The 19,653-nt window shown below is 39.2% G+C and overlaps 1 protein-coding gene and 1 long non-coding RNA gene across 17 annotated transcripts; both read right to left on the reverse strand.

The window, feature by feature from the left end:
• Positions 1-6,126: 6,126 nt before the first annotated feature.
• LOC112202548 (G-type lectin S-receptor-like serine/threonine-protein kinase LECRK3) lies at positions 6,127-8,743 on the reverse strand. Of its 2 annotated transcripts, none has more exons than XM_024343557.2 (2): positions 8,049-8,743; positions 6,127-7,964 (listed from the first exon to the last, which is right to left on the reverse strand). In XM_024343557.2, exons 1-2 carry the CDS (start codon positions 8,671-8,673, stop codon positions 6,292-6,294), a joined length of 2,298 nt encoding a protein of 765 aa, XP_024199325.1. In that variant the 5' UTR covers positions 8,674-8,743; the 3' UTR covers positions 6,127-6,291. The 2 variants fall into 2 exon arrangements, with proteins under 2 accessions (XP_024199325.1, XP_040361332.1); XM_040505398.1 differs by having other exon boundaries at positions 8,040-8,743.
• Positions 8,744-14,137: 5,394 nt separating this feature from the next.
• LOC112168372 lies at positions 14,138-19,653 on the reverse strand. Of its 15 annotated transcripts, none has more exons than XR_005800185.1 (12): positions 19,526-19,647; positions 18,829-19,306; positions 18,560-18,654; positions 17,655-17,821; positions 17,265-17,405; positions 17,054-17,159; positions 16,804-16,887; positions 16,594-16,660; positions 15,882-15,942; positions 15,333-15,800; positions 14,913-15,055; positions 14,138-14,713 (listed from the first exon to the last, which is right to left on the reverse strand). It is a non-coding gene; the product is annotated as an uncharacterized LOC112168372 (long non-coding RNA). The 15 variants fall into 15 exon arrangements; XR_005800189.1 differs by lacking the exon at positions 16,594-16,660 and having other exon boundaries at positions 15,333-15,373; positions 15,499-15,528; positions 15,693-15,800; positions 16,804-16,891; positions 17,054-17,405; XR_005800183.1 differs by lacking the exon at positions 16,594-16,660 and having other exon boundaries at positions 15,333-15,373; positions 15,499-15,601; positions 15,693-15,800; positions 16,804-16,891; positions 17,054-17,405.

Here is a 19,653-nt window from a genome sequence, read left to right on the forward strand (position 1 = left end):
TATGATTACTGGGTATTATTAGGGGCAATAAAATCGGCCGCCGGAATCCGGTCACCGGTCGCCAGAGTCCGCGGTCGGCCACTGGTCACCGGAGCACAGTAAGGTGGAGGATGACTTTTCTCTCTAAGTGAGAAAGAAGGAAAGGGCAAAAGAGTCCCAAAAATAAATAAATAAAATATATAAAAAAAAGAATTAATTGGGTATTAGGGAAATAATCTCTTAGAGTGTTTTGGGTAAATGAGGTTAAAAAACTGTTGGTGGAGCAAGTGAGCAATTTTTAAGCTAAAATTGGATAAATGATCATTTCCCCGTTTTGTAATAGCAAGATAGGAATAACCCATGGTGGACTATAAGTTTTTCGCTCTCCTTCGTAGTAACAGTTACGAGTTTGTTATCAACAATGACCTCTATGAGCTAAGCGGGCCTAACTCCTAACCAATCTAATCACCCATTTCCTCAGGCTACACATAACGATATCAATCCCAAGAGTCGAGATAAATTCTCACCACAAACACCAAGAGCAACCATGTCATCCTCTTAAATAAAAAGATTAATTTTTTTTTGAGAATGAAAAAAAAAGATTAATTTATCTCCGACTCAATTACGAGATAATTTTCTTCCCATCCAAAAATAATAATAATTACTTGTGCGGTCCACTTTAATGAACTATATGTCTATATCTCACCTTGTGTCGCATTTGATTTGTGACAAAATCACATCATAATGAAATGATCTGATAACTTGAATATTGTGTTACATGAGATGTCATATAAAGATGGGATTTAAGTGTTTCACTTAATATTACTTATTAAATTTTAGATTCTCGTCAAAACTGTAATACCCCGAAAAATTCGTTATTAATTTCTTGAAATTATGGGAATTAATAAAGTATCATTAGTACAATTTGGTGGTTTGAGGTTGGAGCAAAAATGATTCGAACGATTTTATTTTCAAAAACGAACGTCATTTTGGGGCTCGCGAAAATTGACTTTTTATACGTTCAAAATTTGGGAAAACTTCCTTCATGAAAGTTGTAGAGCTCGTCGATACGATCTCTTGCATATGTAGAACGCATTATTCGGAGTTCGTATGATTAAGTTATGAATTTGTGAAAATTGTGAAAATTTTCTGATTTTTTTTTCATTAAGGACGTTTTTTTTCATTTTTGCATTTTAGCCCTCCGGATTCTCTCTCTCACCCTCAGACCCGACCGGCCTGAAACACCACTTTCCGACCTCCACCTCCACCAAACCCGCACCAGACCGGCGTACCTTTCTGAGTCTAGCTGCTTTGTGGCCTCGCCCCACCCCGCCGCTGCCTACAGGCCTAGATCGAAGCCCGACCTGATTGCAAAACGGATCCGGCCAGAAAACCAATTTTCCGGCATCACCTCGGCCGATTCTCCCCATTGTCATGATCTCCTCTTTCTTCTGATCATCTCCATGTAATACTTGCATCACGATTTTGAGTGTGGAGCGAAAGATCAAGGATTGAAGATTAACGGCTCTGGTTGGATCTGGAATCTGATCGTATGGTCGAGATTAATCCAACTTCCACGCTTGATCTAGGACGATCTAGACCGAATCTCGCTTAGCTCCAGGTGTGAAAGTTCATCAACTCTTTTTTTTTTTTGAGATGAAAGTTCATCAACTCTTAGTTTTGAAGAAGTTTTTAGTTGACAACTTTTGCATCTGAGGTGGTTGACAGGCTTTGACCGCCGTCTGACCTCCGCTTGTGGCGGCGAGTCGGACCATATTTTGAGTTTTTATTATCTAGGCGATGATCTACGCATCCATACGAGCGTTTTGATGTATTACAAGGTCATTTTAGAAAAAGTTGATAAATAGTAGATTTACGTTTTGACGTTACTATTTAACGTTTTTATGTTTTATCTTCGGTTTATGATCCGCGAAGATCCGACCATCAGATTTACTTCAAAGTTTAATATGTTGATCGTATGACTGTCCCGATAACTTTGTGTGGATCTTCGTATAATTGTGAAGTAGTGATTTGAAAGGCGATTCGTGAGAATCCGACCGTCGGATTTTCGTATAAGTTTGTAGGGATGTTAGTAAAGGCGATTCAGGAAGATCCGACCGTTGGATCTTCGTAATAATTTAGGTGGATGATCCTAAGGGCGATCTGTGAGGATCCGACCGTTGGATCATCATTTAATTTTGATCCGACCGTTGGATCATCGTTTAATTTCAATCCGACCGTTGGGTCATCGTTTAATTTCGATCCGACCGTTGGATCGTCGTCTAATTATGTTCATGAGTTGTTGGCTAAGTTAAGAACGTATTGGATTAGGTGATCAACGGATTGATTTGGCGGACGATTCGTGAAATCATTGTTGAGCTGTTAAGAAGACGCAGCTGGATTAGAGGTGAGTAAATCTCACATGGTTCATATTACGAACCGAAATTACTTTACTTATATAGTAATGGATTGAAAATGTTCTTACGGAAATGAATATTTGTTTTAAAATACATGGGCTTGATCTTCCACGATCCATAGGTAAGTAAAATGCATTTAAACTATAAAAATGAATTTCTCGGTTTTCACTATGTGTGGTGTATAGTTGGTATTAGTGATCATTCCTGAGTGAATGATTACGTATATACATATTTACGTGGAATATATATATTGGTTGACGTGTGATTGGTGTGATGAAATGATTGGAATTGGAGTGGTTATTATTCAAGCTTTTATTCACGCATTTAATTGTTGAATAATGAAATGTTGATCATGTGGTGTAAAAGCTATCCTATATGCTTGATTATGGATTTAGGGTCGACGTAGTGACTGGTATGAGGGGATCAGATGCTCTAATCCTAGGTAGATGACGGGTTACGATTGGTTGTGTATAATAAATGCCACGACCCTTATCGGGTGACGGGCTAAGTTGAGTATGTATATCGGATGCTCTAATCTTAGGTGGATGATGGGCTACGATTATTTGAGTATGCATATCGGATGCTCTAATCCTAGGTGGATGACGGGCTACGATATTGACAATCATGTCGGATGCCATAACCTAGGCCAGGTGATGGGCTACGATTCAGTTAGAGCTCTAGTCTGTCAGTCACCGTATTTGTATAAATACGCTTTCGGGGGGAAGAAAGATGTGAGTTTAGATCCCGTATTAATTCTGGGTGATTTAGAGTTGATGAATTTAGTGACTGATTTTGGGATTGTGGATTTCTTTGTGGATGTGGAGATTATTGTTGTTTACTTGAGTTAAAAGAATTGTGATATAATAAATCAACAGTTCATTCTTGTTTACTCATACAGGCTGTCAAAAGCTAACCGGGTTTTGTATTGTTGCAATCCCGGTACACTATTCAAACGGTGTAGCGGATAATCCTGCAGGTAAGGAGAACCATGGTGGTGATCGTGCGGTTTAGAGTGATTGTATTTAATGTACAACCTTGTATCGTGAGGTGTGTTGTGCTCATTTAGAGCTTTACAATTTTACTTTGTGAGAGTGAATTGTAATAATGAACTCGAGGTTTTCGAGATTTAATATTGAGTGGTGTGAGGTGTGTTTGTTTCTGAGAAAAAGATTTCAGAACGTTTATTTGATTAAGTTGTTAAATTCATGTTTCAGATTTGAATTTGTTATTCAAAATTCAGGGCGTGACAAAAACCGTGTATTCTCTATATTTGATATGAGTCGATTTATTACAATAACATCTCATTGACTTACGTGGTAACTAGAATGACTAAATTTTCTCCTAGTTATAAAGAAAAAAAGCTCTCGAGAACCCTAAGGCTTGCGGCGGCGAAGGCATCTCCAACCCTCGTCCGGTGGCTCTCCGATGTCTCTCTGACGTCGTGGGGATGCTGTCGGACGGGCGACACATGGTCTAAGCCCTATGGGATCTTTGCTTGTGGTTTTGATGGTGGCAGCTGTACCTATTCGGATCAAGGCAACTTGGGGCTGGAGGCTCATGACGAGGAGGCGGCTGGGTTTCTCTCCTGACGACAATGGCTTGGTTTTTGCTCCAGACAACGGCGATTGTGTGGCCTGTGCTGAGTTAGGGTGGATTCGAACGGTGGTGCAGATCGTACCTCGTTTCTGGGCTGGACGTGTGAACGGAGGTGATGGCGTCAAGCGGCGACGGCGTCGAGGGCGAGGAAGTCAGGTGGCTTTCGCGTCGGGAGGCGATGGCGTCGGGGGTGAGGAAGTCAGGCGGTTTTTCACTTCGGGCGTCGTGGAGCTCAAAGGCTCTGTGCTGTGGAGAGATGATGGGTTGGGCTTCACTGTTAGGCCGTGGCTGCATATCCCTCTTGGGCTTTCAGGCATTCTATTTTGGGCTAGGGTGTTTTGCCCTAAGCCCATCCCTATGTTTTTAGTTTATCTATTTACAATAATTTCCTTGTATTAGGAAGCTAAGCATTTATGTGCACCAATGTCTCTCTAGCGTCTCTGGAGTAGTACCGAAGGAGGATATTCACTAGTTCTACGTATTGAATGTATAATGAGTAGGACTATATGTACGTACCACTTGTGGGTACTATCACTAGCTTCTTGTCTGTCTATGTCCTTAAATGACAGAGGAAGGGTATGTAACGACCTATTCTAGCTTGTGATGAATATATTATTTCGCCCCCGTGACATTATTCAAAAAAAAAAAAGACTTATGTGGTAACTGAATAACGAAACAAAATAGCTAAATATTTCTCTTCGATTTAGGTCGGAAGACCCCTCTTTGATTTGGAAGGAAAATACCATAACCTCAATTCTCCACCTTTTCAAACCTAATGCTGCAACTGCATTGAAACTCCGCCCCGGTCCCAAGAGAGGGAGATTGGGGCGACGGCAAAACAGTGAAAACCAAAAGAAGATGTCACACTTGGACAGAGAAAAAGCAGATTTAAAAGACATGCATTACCATGGTTCTAAAAATCGGTCTAGGCAGCCGCCTAGGCGCTGGGCGTGGCCTCACCTTTCCGATTAGAGGCTAGTCGATCCTTCTGGGCGTTCGGCTTCTAGGCGGGCGCTTAGGCAGTATTAGGCGGCATTAGGCGGGCTGGGCGCTAGGCGCGGAGCGCTGGACGGATTGACTCAACTCTCCACCACCTCCAGTTTCAGCTCCACCAACCTCTCCTCCTCCCATTGTTTCTCCTCCTCGTATTCTGAATCACTTCCATACTTTTGCTTCTTCCTCTTTTTGTAAGGTTTTCTTTTGGATTTCTCCATTGGATCGTTAATTAGCTTCTGATGCAATCAGATCTCGAAGCCCAACTCGGAGTTTGGCTTTTCCAGAAAATCGGAATCCGACCCGGATAAGTTTTCAAAAGGGTCAGATTTGCTAGCGCAGGCGTCGGCGAGAAAGGTGGTCCAATGGGGACTTGGTTCTGGTGCGAGTGAGGGTTGGGTGTGGGAGTGTAGTGGGGCGAAAGAAGAGGAGAAAGAAAGACTGGTTTACCATTGGAATGAGCACTTGGTTCTGGGTTTAGCCTTTTCGATTAATAGGCTCTACCTTTTTCTTTCCATAAATTTAGATTCTTGCGTTTCTGGGTTTACTCTATCTGTATGTTTCTGGGTTTGTGGGGTTTAGATTCATATCTGTTTACCTTTTCCTATATTACTTTTTGTGCTTCTTTTGTGGGTTTTGTCTTCTTTCATCCTTTTCTTGTTAATATTAATTATGTTTAGAATTTCAAACTTTGTCAGTTTGTAGACCCAAAGTACTCGGTGTTGCAGAGGACTAGGTAGACATGTGTCGTTTGTTCAAATTGAACTATAGAAGTCATTTGATGAATCAACTGATATAGCTAGCAAACCCACATAAAATTGAGATTTTTTTTTTTCTAATAATAGGAATGAATGTTAAATTCTTAAACAATTTTTTCTCTATTGATTATTAGAATTTATATAATTATATTTCATAAAAATAATTTAAAAATTAAAAAAATAAAAACCGCCTAGTCCCCGCCTAGGCTTCCGCCTAGGCCCCTAGGCGCTAGTCCTTGGCTCACCGCCCGACTAGCGCCTAACGTTTTTTAGAACCTTGTGCATTACTAACTTTGTTAATGCCATTTCTCTGTTTTACACAACATGAAACCCTTCGTTTATTCTAGGGAGCTGAAGCTAATGAAAACTTGCGGCTATGCGTTTTCTAAACACACCTTAATGACCTTATTATTCCTAATGAAATCATAATGATCTCTTATGAAAGTACACATTACACAAGCATGAAAAGGAAAAACAAGATAATCAAACACAACAAGCTAGCTCGAGTTGGCTGCGAATCTTTGACTGCTACACAAGGCAAACAGGTTTCAGCTTGTTCTTGATGAATATGGGGATGGACATGGTGGAACATGTACTTCCACTACTCCTTCAAGCATCTGCACAACCTTTCTCATCGTGGGTCGAAGAAATGGGTCTTCTTGGATACACCAAAGAGCAATCATCACAGTCTTTTCCAGCTCTGTCTTGTCATCCAAGGCATTGACTTGGTGATTTAGAACCACATCTAAAAGTCCGTCTTGGTAACAATTATAAACCCAGTCGGTTAAAATTGCTTTCTCTTCGCTGGTATTATCCATATCAACACTTTTCCTGCAGCAAATGATCTCCAGCAGCACAACACCAAAGCTATAGACATCAACTTTGGTAGTGATAGCCATGTTCCTAAACCACTCGGGTGCAACATAACCTTTAGTTCCTCTAATGGCAGTATATGTCTGGCTCTGATTCATCATCAGAAGTTTCGACAAGCCAAAATCAGAGATCCGAGCATTGTAATGATCATCCAGAAGTATGTTCTGAGGCTTTATATCACAGTGGATGATTTGGGTGGTACACTCTTCATGCAAATACAGAAGCCCTTTCGCAACACCATAAGCAATTTCCATACGTTGCCTCCAACTGGGTTTCTCATCACCAAACAGGAAGCTTGCTAATGTGCCATTGCTCAAGAATTCATACACTAGTAATCGCTCTTGTCCCTCATCACAATATCCAACCAGGTGAACTAGATTCTTGTGATGTGTCTGTCCAATAGTTTTCAGTTCTGTCTTGAATTCTTTCTCACCTTCTTGTATCACAGAGTCTTGCATCACACTGTTGAGCTTCTTAACTGCGACTTGGACATCTGAACCAATTTTTATTATCCCTTTGTAAACAACTCCAAAAGCACCCTTTCCTAGTTCTTCATGGAATCCATTTGTAGCTTCTTCAAGCTCCTTCTGACTAAAGAAACGCAATTTTGTGTCCAAATCATTTTGCGCAAACGACCTTACATGTTTCTTCCGGAAAGTGAAAAAAATTCCCAGAAAAATAACTGCAGCAGCTAATATAAAATTACCAAAGACAGAGGTGCTCAGAAGAACTGACAACAAACGTACCCTAGTGGTCTGGCTCTTCTTCTTATCATCCGGAACTTGTAGAGCTGAAGTATCATTCCTGAATTTGATGAAGGTCTTTGCATTAAGGGTGGTGTCTTCTCTCCCATATGAGAGTGGAAACTTCTTTTTCCAACAGGTTTCATTGCCGTAAACAGCAACAGCACACAAACAATCTTCCAAGCAAGATTGACTGCATGTGTCAGCAGTAGAAGCATTTAACTGCACATAACTGGAGGTAAGCCAATCAGTATTTGCTCGCACCTTGACATCATATAGATCTTTTGTATAACTAAGCTCATCTTCACAGCCTTGTTTGGAATCTGGATAACAGTTCCCGTATGCATCTGCTGGATCAAGTAAAGAGTATCCTGTTAGGCATTCACAGGATGGCCTCTTATCTTTGAGAGTGCAGATACTGTTGTAACCACAAATACCAGGACCCGAATTCATCTTAATTTTTTGGCAAATATTAGGCGGCTCTGACCAAAGAGCAGCCCAGCTTTCATTGCCAATGGAAGTCTTTGGGAGGAAATATTGAGCCAAAACCCCATCAAAGCTGAGAGTTGTACGGAGATAGTAGTCCCTTGCTGAACGTTCCTCCCCTGAGAAAGTGAAAAGTCCATGATTTACTCGCAGAATATAGAACTTGCCCGACTCATTGAAAACCAGTTGTAGACCTTCACTACCTGGAACAGTCCCAGTGGTAGTTGCAGTTGAATGAAAAGGTTTCTTAGCAGTGAACACAAGATTCCCATCTGGTTGAAAATCTAGCTGGAAGCGCCCTCCGGAATAGTCAGTCTCTGAATTTCGAGAAGACAGTTTCCCTCCTCTTTCCATTATTTGCCCGGGCAACATTGTATCACTAGGATTCTTGAACGTCTCCCATAACTTTGCTGACTCCGCATTTTCCAGAACAAAGTTACCGGCATCATTCATGACCCCATGAGCAACGACACCAGCAATAATGTTAGTGTCATTGGATGTCCATAGCTTCTCACCTTGAGGACTTGTAAGGACTAATCCACTGTTGGCAGTCAAGTTCACTGTCGATCCCTTAGGTGCAGGCGTATCCCCATTTGCGTACCAAACTATAGTTTTGTCTGGTATCTTGGCAAACCATATAGAAAGCAAGAAAAGTCCATTGTTTTCAAGTTGCCGAAATCCAAAAGCAAAGTCACCAGATGGAGAAATCCATGAGGAGTTACCTGCTGCAGAGAGAGAAGCACCGACTGCTACGCTACCATTAGTTTGAGCAAGCACATAAATTGGTAGCAGAAGCAGAAGCAGCCATAGAGTAAAAAGCATTGCCATTTGCCAGAACCAATGTGGTTGAGCAATATAGTTTAAACAAGAAACAAAATTAGAATGCTGAAAAGTTGGGTTACTTACAGATACCTGGAACCTTTTATGGAAGTGGATATGCTTTCTCCAGGCAGAAGAATCGACTTGTCTTCGAGTCTTCACATGTGTATAAATCGACAAAGACGTGTAGCACTATGTACATCCAATATTTTACGCACCTTGAGGCGTAAAAGGCGTAAAGCTCACCTTAAAATGAGTCGGTTTTTATGCCAAGGCGATGAGGCGCAAACAATGCAAAACAAGGCGTAAAAAGCGCTGCCTAAGGCGCACGCCTAGCAAAATTTTTTTTTTTTTTTTCAAAACTCAAAACGACGGCATTTGAAATTTCAACTTCGAATCTTTAATTTCCTTTTATGGTTTGGTAATTTGTTGAATCATATGGTTCTAGTACTTTACTTATTATGAATGAATGACAATTAATAATATTTTTTGTTTACTCTTAATGTTCTATATATAAGAATTATAACTACATAAGTATAAACGTTTATAAGTACCGCAAGGCTTATGCCTTACTGAGGCTCTCCGGAAAACGCTTCGAGTTACGTCTCAGCGTTATATTGACTACATCACTGTGAGGACATCACTGGCTAACCTCAGCCTTCAACACATAAAAGGGAAATTCAAGAAACAATGAAACACTCTCCTTGAGAGATTTCATCAAACATATTGCCAGGAACTCTATTTCTAAACCATATTCTTTGTCTGCTCCAACTAAATTTACTGCACGCATGCATTAATCCAGCAATTCTTACCCTGCATCAATCAAGGTAATTCTTTGTTCAGCAATTCTTCCAACACCTACAAGTCAAAGGCTTAAAATGTCTCTTTTCGGCAATGCCTACCCCCATCTGTTGAAGAAAAATTTAGAAAACTTCATGTGGTCAAGGTTGCATTTTCACTTACAAATGATGGGGATAGAAGAAAAGGTTATATATTGGGGTCACCATCAAGGGGTACGCCCTTAAAAAAAACAAAATATGGTAGAGGTCATATGTCTACTTCAGATAGAAGGTAAATAATATATTTGACCAGTTTCCATTTTAATTTCATGCTGATCTGATTTAGGATATAAGTTAGGTCAATCTTTCTCTTTTATTGCTCCTCCGAAGAAGTACCTGCATAGGTTCCTAGCCAGAAGGTAAACAGAACCAGTGGTTAAGCAGTTACAGTATTAACAAGAAACAGAATCAAAATGGTGGAAAACTCAGATTCCTAACATGCAGGATGATAAATCGGCCTTAAAATAATGTCCAACTGGTAACTTGGGAGTGGTTTGTAAGTGAACTTGATCTGGTCACTCATTATTAGCAAGTAATTAAAAGTAAGATGCCAAGCAAACTGAGTCCTGATGATATTGACAAAAGAGGACAATCTTACCTTCGAAAACTTGTATCGTCCACAAAAGAAACTCAAAGATGAGATGAGATGAAATATGAAGGTTGCTGGACAATCCAAGACTAGGAGCTAGATAAGGTCTCCCACAAACAAGACCTATTTGACAGGCTGGTCCCAAATTTAAATAACTTCCATAGAGACCAGCAATTTAGATAACAGAGAATTGACAAGCCAAACTTAATCTGTACATTTTTCGACCAAAACAAAGAGAAGGAATTACTTAATCCATAAATCAAATTTATTAATATAAAAGTACAGTTTATCTAGCAGCAATCTCTAAATACCTGAAAAAAGAGCCTGAAAATGGGAAATACTACTTTTAATCTTATGAACAGAAACAAGTACTGGTAGAACCAATACTGGACATGTTGAAAATGGGAAATACTAGTTTTACATTTTGAACCAATACTCCGAAGGATCTGCCTTTATAGCTCAACAATTTAAATGCCAAAACTGATAGAGCCTTTTAATCTTATGAATAGAAACAAGTACTGGTCCAAGAATTTTTTCGACTAACTGATCGAGCACGCAAGATACGTTTACAGACAGAATATGTGGAAATTTAGAGTCGATTTAGAAAAACAGGACATTGCAATAATATCAACAGCTTTGAACCATAATGGGGAGGGTCACATCTTCGCTCGTGGAGTGTAGTTCCCTAGTCCTCAGTCCTCTTCACTTTAGGTTAAGATACCAAAGGACCATAAACACCAATAGCTGGATGGTTGGTTCGGTGACTTGAGTGAGTTGACTCCACATTCGACAAACTGATGTGGACGGTATAGTTTCTGGGAAAATAACAAATGGTATGCCTAGGTGGAAGTTTCACAAAATTGAAAGGTCATGACTAGCATTTTTCTGTCACATTTTCACAGACGAGACCAGCTGTAGAGGCCGGTCCCAACTCCAGAATCATTGTCCGACTTTCTACATCTCTATTTCATAATACTGATAATAAAAGAGTTATTCCAACTTTCTACAATCTAATCCACAACAATACTTCAGGTAGTTTTAACTTTTAACACATAAAAACCTGAAACTTGAGACATGCTCTTTGTAAACTTGTTCCACATACCTGTACGTACTGCACTCTGAAGCCCACATAGGTTTCAAGGACCATGAATCAGAGCGAAATGCACCTACACTCGACTCATGAATCAAGACTGAAATTGAAAGCATTTGACAAGCACGAAACACTCCTAATTTGGAAATTTCCCAAATAATTCAACACCTGTTGTAGGAGAATTGTAATTGTGTATTCTCATTGATAATAGGAGCCCTTTAAATAGGGAGTTACAAGGTACCCAAAAGGTAATAGAATCCGAATACAATTGAATACCTAGAACACTTTCCTATTACAACTCTAAACTCTAGTTTGTAGAGGCACACATTATGTCGACATCCTTCAACACTCCCCCTTGTGCCGCTCAAACTTGGTGATGACGCTTTGATCGTTGCCTCACTAAAAAACCTTGTCAGGTAACAAAAACCATGTGGGACAAAAATAACCCTAGTCGAAGGGCAAAAAGAGCACAACACGTCCTTCACTCTTCGAGATCGAACATGTAGACATCATACCTCCCCCTGATGTCAATGTCTCCCCTTGATTGCTACAATCATGGGAGTTCGGATAACTTTCTTAATCCGATGCTTCTCACATGTTTCTCGAAGGTGGATTTAGGTAATGACTTAGTAAATAAGTCCGCTACATTATCCTCTGATCGGATCTGATTCACTTTAATATTTAGAAGTGCTTGTTGTTGCTGATTGTAAAAGAACTTAGGTGATATATGCTTGGTGTTGTCGCCCTTGATGAAACCTAACTTCATTTGCTCAATACAAGCTACATTATCTTCATAAATGCATGTAAGTTCATCTGTGGTAGACTTCAAACCACAAGTTCCTTGAACATGTCTAACTACAGACCTTAGCCATATGCATTCTCGCACGGCTTCATGTAGAGCAATAATCTCTGCATGATTTGAGGAAGTAGCAACAAGGGTCTGTTTTGTAGACCTCCAAGATATTGCAGTGCTTCCCATGGTAAAGACATAACCCGTTTGGGAGCGACCTTTGTGAGGGTCAGAGAGATACCCTGCATCAACAAAACCCATGAAGACATCGTTGTCATTTTGATGGAGGGGAGGAGGAGCACGGAAGGTGGCATTTTGCCTTGTGGAGTCCGATCCCATACTTCCGTTATTTCTCTTCTCTCTATAGGGATAAAACAAGCCCATATCAATCGTACCTCTCAAGTATCGAAAGATTGTCTTTACACCAATCCAATGGCGGCGTGTTGGAGCAAAACTGTGTCGGGCTAACAAGTTCACAGCGAATGAGATGTCCGGTCTTGTGCATTGAGCTAAGTACAATAATGCGCCTATTGCACTTAGATAGGGCACTTCAGCCTCTAATAAGTCTTCGTCCTCATCCCTTGGAGGAAATGGATCTTTTTCAGGCTCAAGACTACGGCCGATCATGGGAGTACTCACAGGCTTTACTTTATCTTCATTAAAGCGCCTTAATAATTTTTGAGTATATGCTGACTGATGGATCATAATCCCATCACTACGGTGCTCGATTTCTAGTCCAAGACAAAACTGTGTTTTCCCAAGATCTTTCATCTCAAATTCGGATTTCAAGTATTCAGCAGTTTCCTTTAATTCATCTCGAGTTCCAATTAGGTTCATATTGTCGACATAAACTGCTACAATTGCAAATCCAAAACTTGTCCTTTTTATAAACACGCATGGGCATATTTCATTGTTCTCATATCCATTCACAATCAAGTAGTCACTTAGACGGTTATACCACATCCGTCTGGATTGTTTCAATCCATATAGTGAGCGTCTCAATCTTATTGAAAACGCGCTCCGTGGTTTAGAGCCACTTGACTTGGGTACTTGAAGTCTATCTGGAACCTTCATATATATCTCTGAATCTAGATCCCCATAGAGATATGTCGTAACCACATCCATAAGCTGCATGTCAAGTTTTTCAGAAACTACCAAACTGACAAGGTAGCGGAACGTTATAACGTCCACTACGGGAAAGTATGTCTCCTCGTAGTCGATTCCAGGGCGTTGTGAGAAACCTTGCGCTACAAGGCGGGCTTTGTATCTAACAACCTCATTTTTCTCATTACGCTTTCTAACAAAGACCCATTTATGGCCAACAGGCTTTATATTTGGTGGTGTCAGCATTATAGGCCCAAATACCTGTCTCTTTGTTAGTGAATCCAATTCAACCTGGATCGCATTTTTCCATTTAGGCCAGTCTGCTCTTCGTTGACATTCTTCAACGGAGTGAGGTTCGATATCATCATGTTCTATAATTCCTTGAGCGATAGAATATGCACACATATCATCAAGGATAATAGAATCTCGACTCAACGTCTCATGTACACTAGTGTAATTCATGGAGATCTCTCTATTCTCTGTAATTGGTTCTGACATTAGAGCATCCCCCAATGATGTCTCTTGGACATAACCATAATCCGGAATATCTTCATGAGACGGGTTATTTATGTTGATGATTAATGGATCTTTTTGTGCCAAACTCGCTTTCTTTCTTGGGCGAGAATCCATCGAACCACTACACCAAAACTGGTCTTTTACGGCCCACCATGTGCTCCGTAAAAGCCTATTTACGGCGCACAAAAACACGCTGTAAAAGCTCGCGCCGTAAAAGACCATATATCTTTTACGGCGCTCAAAAATGTGTCATAAAAGAACAATTAACGCGCCGTAAAAGTGGTTCCACAAATGTGACTGAGGTCATTTACAGCCCACATTGCACGCCATAAAAGACCTCCTATTTAAGGCATACCCATGCACGCCGTAAAAGAGTGACTGAATTCCTATTTAAGGCGCACTCTGCGCGCCATAAATGAGGTCTTTTCAAACAAAACAAAAAATTTATATTGCTCAAATGTCATATTCATATTACCCTCATATCATATATACTAGAAAGTGTACCCGCGCTTTGCTACATGAATATAGTTGTTCAAGAAACGATAGAAGAAAAATCAAACCCATCAAACAAAATCAGAGACACATGAATAAGTTTGCCAAAAAATTCTACCAAACTTCAGTTGGAAATGCTGTTCTCTATGTACAAATAACATAAGTGTTTAGTAATCTCTTGAGGAATTAGGTGTCTTGTTGGTCCTGTGGCTTGGGCCAGAAGGTGGAATTTTAGGACGCTTTTGACATGAGCGTGATCCTGAGAAGCTGCTTCCACCTTGATGGTGCTACAAATCTAACAGCAGCAGTCTGCTGTTCACAGTTGGTGCATTCTTCTATAAAGCGTCTAGGCTTAGTGTTCTGTGATCATTTGGAGCCACATTATGGCTGCCAAAACTGAAAGAAATCAAAACTTTGATGGTATATAGTGAGGACGGTAGGACACCATCTATCGAAGTTGTATATGTACAATAGCATGCATTATGAACATGTGGTTATACTGAAATAAAGCATCACATATATTTGGGAGGGATCAAACCACAAATGAAGCATCACAACATCAGTACGATCATCATGTGATCTTCAGTGTGCTTTCAGTCTGTAGTGTTTATTTGTTCCAAACAAACAACCTACTAACATGAAAGGAAAAAAAAATCAGAATTACAGGAGAAGCAGAAAATGAATTTAAAAAGCATTTAGCTAATGTTTCCTCTTGAAAACCACTACACATTGATAAAGCTAAATATGCAGTAAAGCACCTGAAATTCAAAAATTTTGAAGAATTTCTGTTTTCCCTTTTGCATATTCACAATATTTGTTTAAACCAACCTTTAAGATAACATCACTTGCCTCAAACTCAGCACGCCCATGCACTACAACCTTACATGCTTCCAATAGACATTGTCTACAACATGTTCTTATATGAAATGAGTTACCACTGATTTTGAAGATCTCCATCAGCAAAATTACATCTGCACACAAATAAATGAAGACAGGTCTCAGTAAAAAGAAGAAAAACTAGAGACCAAAAGTTACATGGCAGCTGGGAAAAAAAGTGACAAACTATTTGAAATCAGAACTACAGCTTTCTTAGTTTCTGCTAGTTAATATTTAACAATAAACTTGAGCATCAGCAAATGAACCCAAAAGTACCATGACTTATCTTACTGATTAAAGAAAACTGCATACACACCTCTCTCCAAATTCTACCCAAATTTTCACAACGGTAAGAAAAAAGTCAGCAAGTACCTTGCTTGTCAGCTCGGCATGGTAAACAGCCCTAAAACCACCTTATCCAATCTCATCGAAGTCAGTTAACAAAAAGTATTAGAAAGGAGTTAAGGAAAGGTGGATTATTAACCTGAAGAAAATCAAAGAGGAAGACAAAAAATAAGAAATTAAAGAGAAACCATACCCCAAGACATATGTCTGATGGATTATTAACCTGCAGAAAATCGTGCAGATTAAGGTCACTATGGAGAGATTTCCCTCTTACATTCCAAGTTGCTACAAAAACTCTGAAGAAAGGTGCACAGTTCAGTCTGTTTCCATCCATCTTTTGCCATATTTGCTTAACTCCAATTTGCTTGAAATTTTAGTATGTTGTACCTTAGCATGTCAACTTAGGATCTGGAAAGTTTCAAGTTCATTGCTCTTAGATTGAATATTTACTAATTTTCTGAACTTGAGCTGCTCCTAGTCTTGGCATTACACACTCTGTAACAAAAAAACAGTTAGATAAGAAATTTAAAAAATCTAGGTACCAACAAATAACAAATTGTTGCCAATAAAAAGTACCTTCTTGTCAATATTTGTAAAGTATATATTTTCTTGCACACATCTCAGGTTCATCTTCAGTCTAAACCAAAGTACAAAGAAGAACCACGTTATTAATAAAAAAACTATTGATTTTGTGGTGCTGAAAGACTTTAAGTTCAGAAATCTGTAACTGTATCAAAATAAGAGGAATCCTTGTCATGCCGCAACCACAGAAAAAGATGAGAAATAAAGCCAAAGATTGCATAACAGAAGCTGGAATGACAGTGGTATAGTACGTACAAAGAATCAAACAGCAAGTTGCTAGTCTAGTCAGTACACTCGGTTGCTTTTCCTATGAGACCAAGGTAAAGCTCTTTGATAACTAAGACATTGAAAGACTGGTACTATCAAAAACTCAAATTTCCGGACTTATTCGCTACAAATAATGTAATCCAAGGGGCTTTTTTAGTTGAACATTGCTAGAGTTAAAAAAATTAAGAATGCTCCTAAGGTCTTGGATTACAAACTTCCCTAATTCCTAGACAGAAAACTGCAAACTTCATAACCAAACTACTATGTCTAGCAAGCGACCTATTATTCAAGTACTCCGATTCGAGTACATCAACTTCGATTGAAGCACATTCCACAACAAGTAAGAAATATATAAATTGCACAAGAATATAGCAGAAAATGATACAAATCAAACGCACACAAACCCCAAATTAGATCATAGGTTCAAAATCTCAATTACCTCCTACACATTGTACACCACATACAATTTGATTGTTCCTTGACCACGAATCATGTAATATATTAAGCTGATATTTGAAACAACCCAATGAATAGATAAAAAGACCAGTTAGTACATTCTAATCATTCCGGCAAACTGGCTTTAGTTAGATGCTACATGAATATTTCAGACTATTATTTTGGAAAAAGCACGTATTAAGTTCTTCCTAACCTGTTTGCTGCAAAAGAATGACACCACAAGCCATTATTGTAAAACACCCAAAATCAGACAGCTCTGCTGCAGATGGCCTCTTAACTGCCTGCCACAAGTATGGTTAGGTTTTGTTGTAAATTTCACAATTGTTGTCATTTAACCACAAAACAGGCCCATCAGCACAGTGACAATTGAATTCATAGCAGTGGTTCAAGCTCGAAAGCACCCAATTTTGATCGAAAGACTAAATGAAGCAAGAAAAACTAACCTTGTATGCACAAGCCTCCACAGGGTAATCAAAATTCTTGTTGGTATGATAGTCAACATCAAGAGAAACGAACGAGAACACGAACGATAGCTTCCAGCCGCCCGATCTCAACGCCATGAACACAACAAATGCAGAGTCGATAAGGGCAATATTGGAAAATTAGAGAAACCCTAGAAATTGAGGAACTGAATGTCGGACAATAAGGGGTTACCATGCATGACCATCGCGGCAAGGCTATGTCTACTCCTTCCAAATCCAAGTAGGGGACCATGGTGATGGACTCACCCTTCTTGTGCTACCTTACTAAGGAGCCAAAAGCAAAATCGGATTTTCTTGTCGATTCACCTTAGATCTGATGTTTGGAAGAGAGAGAGGTATTCACCCAGACAATTGGAGCAAATAATTTGGAGCTATTCGTCATGTAATAATTGGGAATTTAGAGGATAATTGAATTCGATCATGATGCACATAAGAAGTGGAACAGATCAAGAAGGGAAGAAACAAATTTTTGGTGCCGATCAGTCATAATAAATGTATGATATTCAATTAACAAGTGCTATATATCATGGAAAAAAAACTTCATAATGAACTAAATACTCACTCTTGTTTGTTTGGGCTAATGAAGCTGTGAGGGTGACGCACCTATTCCATGAGCAATATGAGACATGCCAAGAAGGAGCTGGTAATCAAGTTTGAAGATTCACTAGATGAATAGGCTACTGATGATGGTCAAGATAACAAGGTCATCATGCTTGTTCCTTACAAATACTGAAAAATGAGGAGAGAAAGAAAGGTCATCACTCACTAATCCCAGCATTATATGAGCTGTATCCTCTTAGAATCCTCAATAGATTGAGGAAGCAGTGCAGTAAACCTGTGCTGACAATTTATTGTTGTATTTGGGTTGAGTTACTATTAGAGCTTAGAGTTTTTGGCAAGGTTAAACAAAAATATTGGTAAAATGAAATCCAAACATCTTTAATCATTTTCCTTTACTTTGAATTGGCCTCAACGTTATGAAACCTAGCAATAAAAAAATTATATACATAACATGGTCAATACGTTTTCTTTTGGGTGAAAACAATGAACATATTAGCTAATACACCATATTAAACAATAGCCATGAGTGGTATCAGTGATATGGGAATCACCTAATCGTGACTCACTAATCCCAGCACACACTGCATTGATATCCAACACATGCACAATGTACTAATATATATCTAACTCATCATACTTTTTTTTTTTCCAATTCCAACATAGTGAACTCATAAACTACTTTCTCAAAGCATTCTCATTGAATATAAATTGCTGAGTTCTTGACAAAAAGAACATGCAGATAGAGCAACGTTTAACAGAAACCTACAACACAAACCATTACTAGCCCACCAAGTGAGTAACAGATACGTCTAGAAAACCTGGTCATAGCAAGTAATAACTCACATACAGTCCTACTCCTAGTCCAAAATTCAGTAGTCCAAAATTCAGAGAAACCAATGCATCTACCTTGTCATAGTGCTTCAGAAACTCATCAAAATCGTGCATAAGACTTTGATCTGCTTGAACCGAGTCATCCACCAAGTTTAGAAATTCTGTCGCATCTATCAAACCAATTCAATACATTCAATTAAACCAAAAGCTTCATATATTACATAACAAGCAGACACCCATCTTAGATAACCAAATACCCAGCTATAAATCCTAAATTTTAGACAGACCCGGTTCACTTTTGAGATAAAAACCCAATCAAATTTACCAAAACCATATGGCCATACCTGAATTTATGATTAGAAATCACAATTTGAGATGCTCTCTTCGTCCTCGATTGAACACACAATGCCGGTTAATTAACCCAAGTACAAATTTCGAAAACAAATACTTCCAAATACACACAACTGTTATTATATGTTTTGGCACAAGATGAGTGCTATGAAGATTTCAAAAATAATCGAAGTGGGGCATGCAGAAACACAACATATACAACCAACCCATAGTGGGTTTCAAAATTCAAATCTCCAAATACCAGTACAATACAGAGAATCACCAAAACAACAAAAGAGCACGACTTGAAAACAAACCCATAGTGGGTTTCAAAATTCAAATCAAACCATTCAACGCAATTAAAACAATAAGAAGAAGAACACCCAGAAACCCAATGAATTAAATTGAGAGAAAAGAGAAAGGGGTCAATCAGCTGAAGCAATTTGTTGATTTGCGGTCTGTGCTAATCTCTCTTTTGGGTCCTCTGAGATTCTGCGTTTTGAGAATTGAGAGAGAGAGAGAGAGACGAAGTTGTAGAGGAACAATGAATATTAATACTAATAATAATGATAATATAAATAAGGGATGAGATTTGGGCATTGCATTTTCAGTGTGGGAATGAAAATTCGAGAGGATGATGATGATGATGATTTAAATCCGATAGCCCAAGAGAAGAACTTGGGCAGGGAAGAGTTGAGATTTTTGCAATACCTTGAGAACTGGGTGAGTAGACGGGAAGAATAACTTGCGGAGGAGAACTCGCAGGAAGGTCTGGGATTTTCGCTATTAGGTTTGGGGTATTGCGAACTGGTGAGGAGTTTGCAAAGGGCATGACTTTC

Source organism: Rosa chinensis, chromosome 5 (genome assembly GCF_002994745.2).
Source record: "Rosa chinensis cultivar Old Blush chromosome 5, RchiOBHm-V2, whole genome shotgun sequence".
Lineage (NCBI taxonomy): Eukaryota > Viridiplantae > Streptophyta > Magnoliopsida > Rosales > Rosaceae > Rosa > Rosa chinensis.

Coding starts and splice junctions, on each gene's coding strand:
- LOC112202548 (XM_040505398.1), bottom strand. CDS start 8,673: ATGGCAATGCTTTTTACTCTATGGCTGCTTCTGCTTCTGCTACCAATT. Junction 7,965..8,039: donor GACTGTTCCAGGTAGTGAAG/GTCTACAACTGG, acceptor TCACTTTCTCAG/GGGAGGAACGTTCAGCAAGG.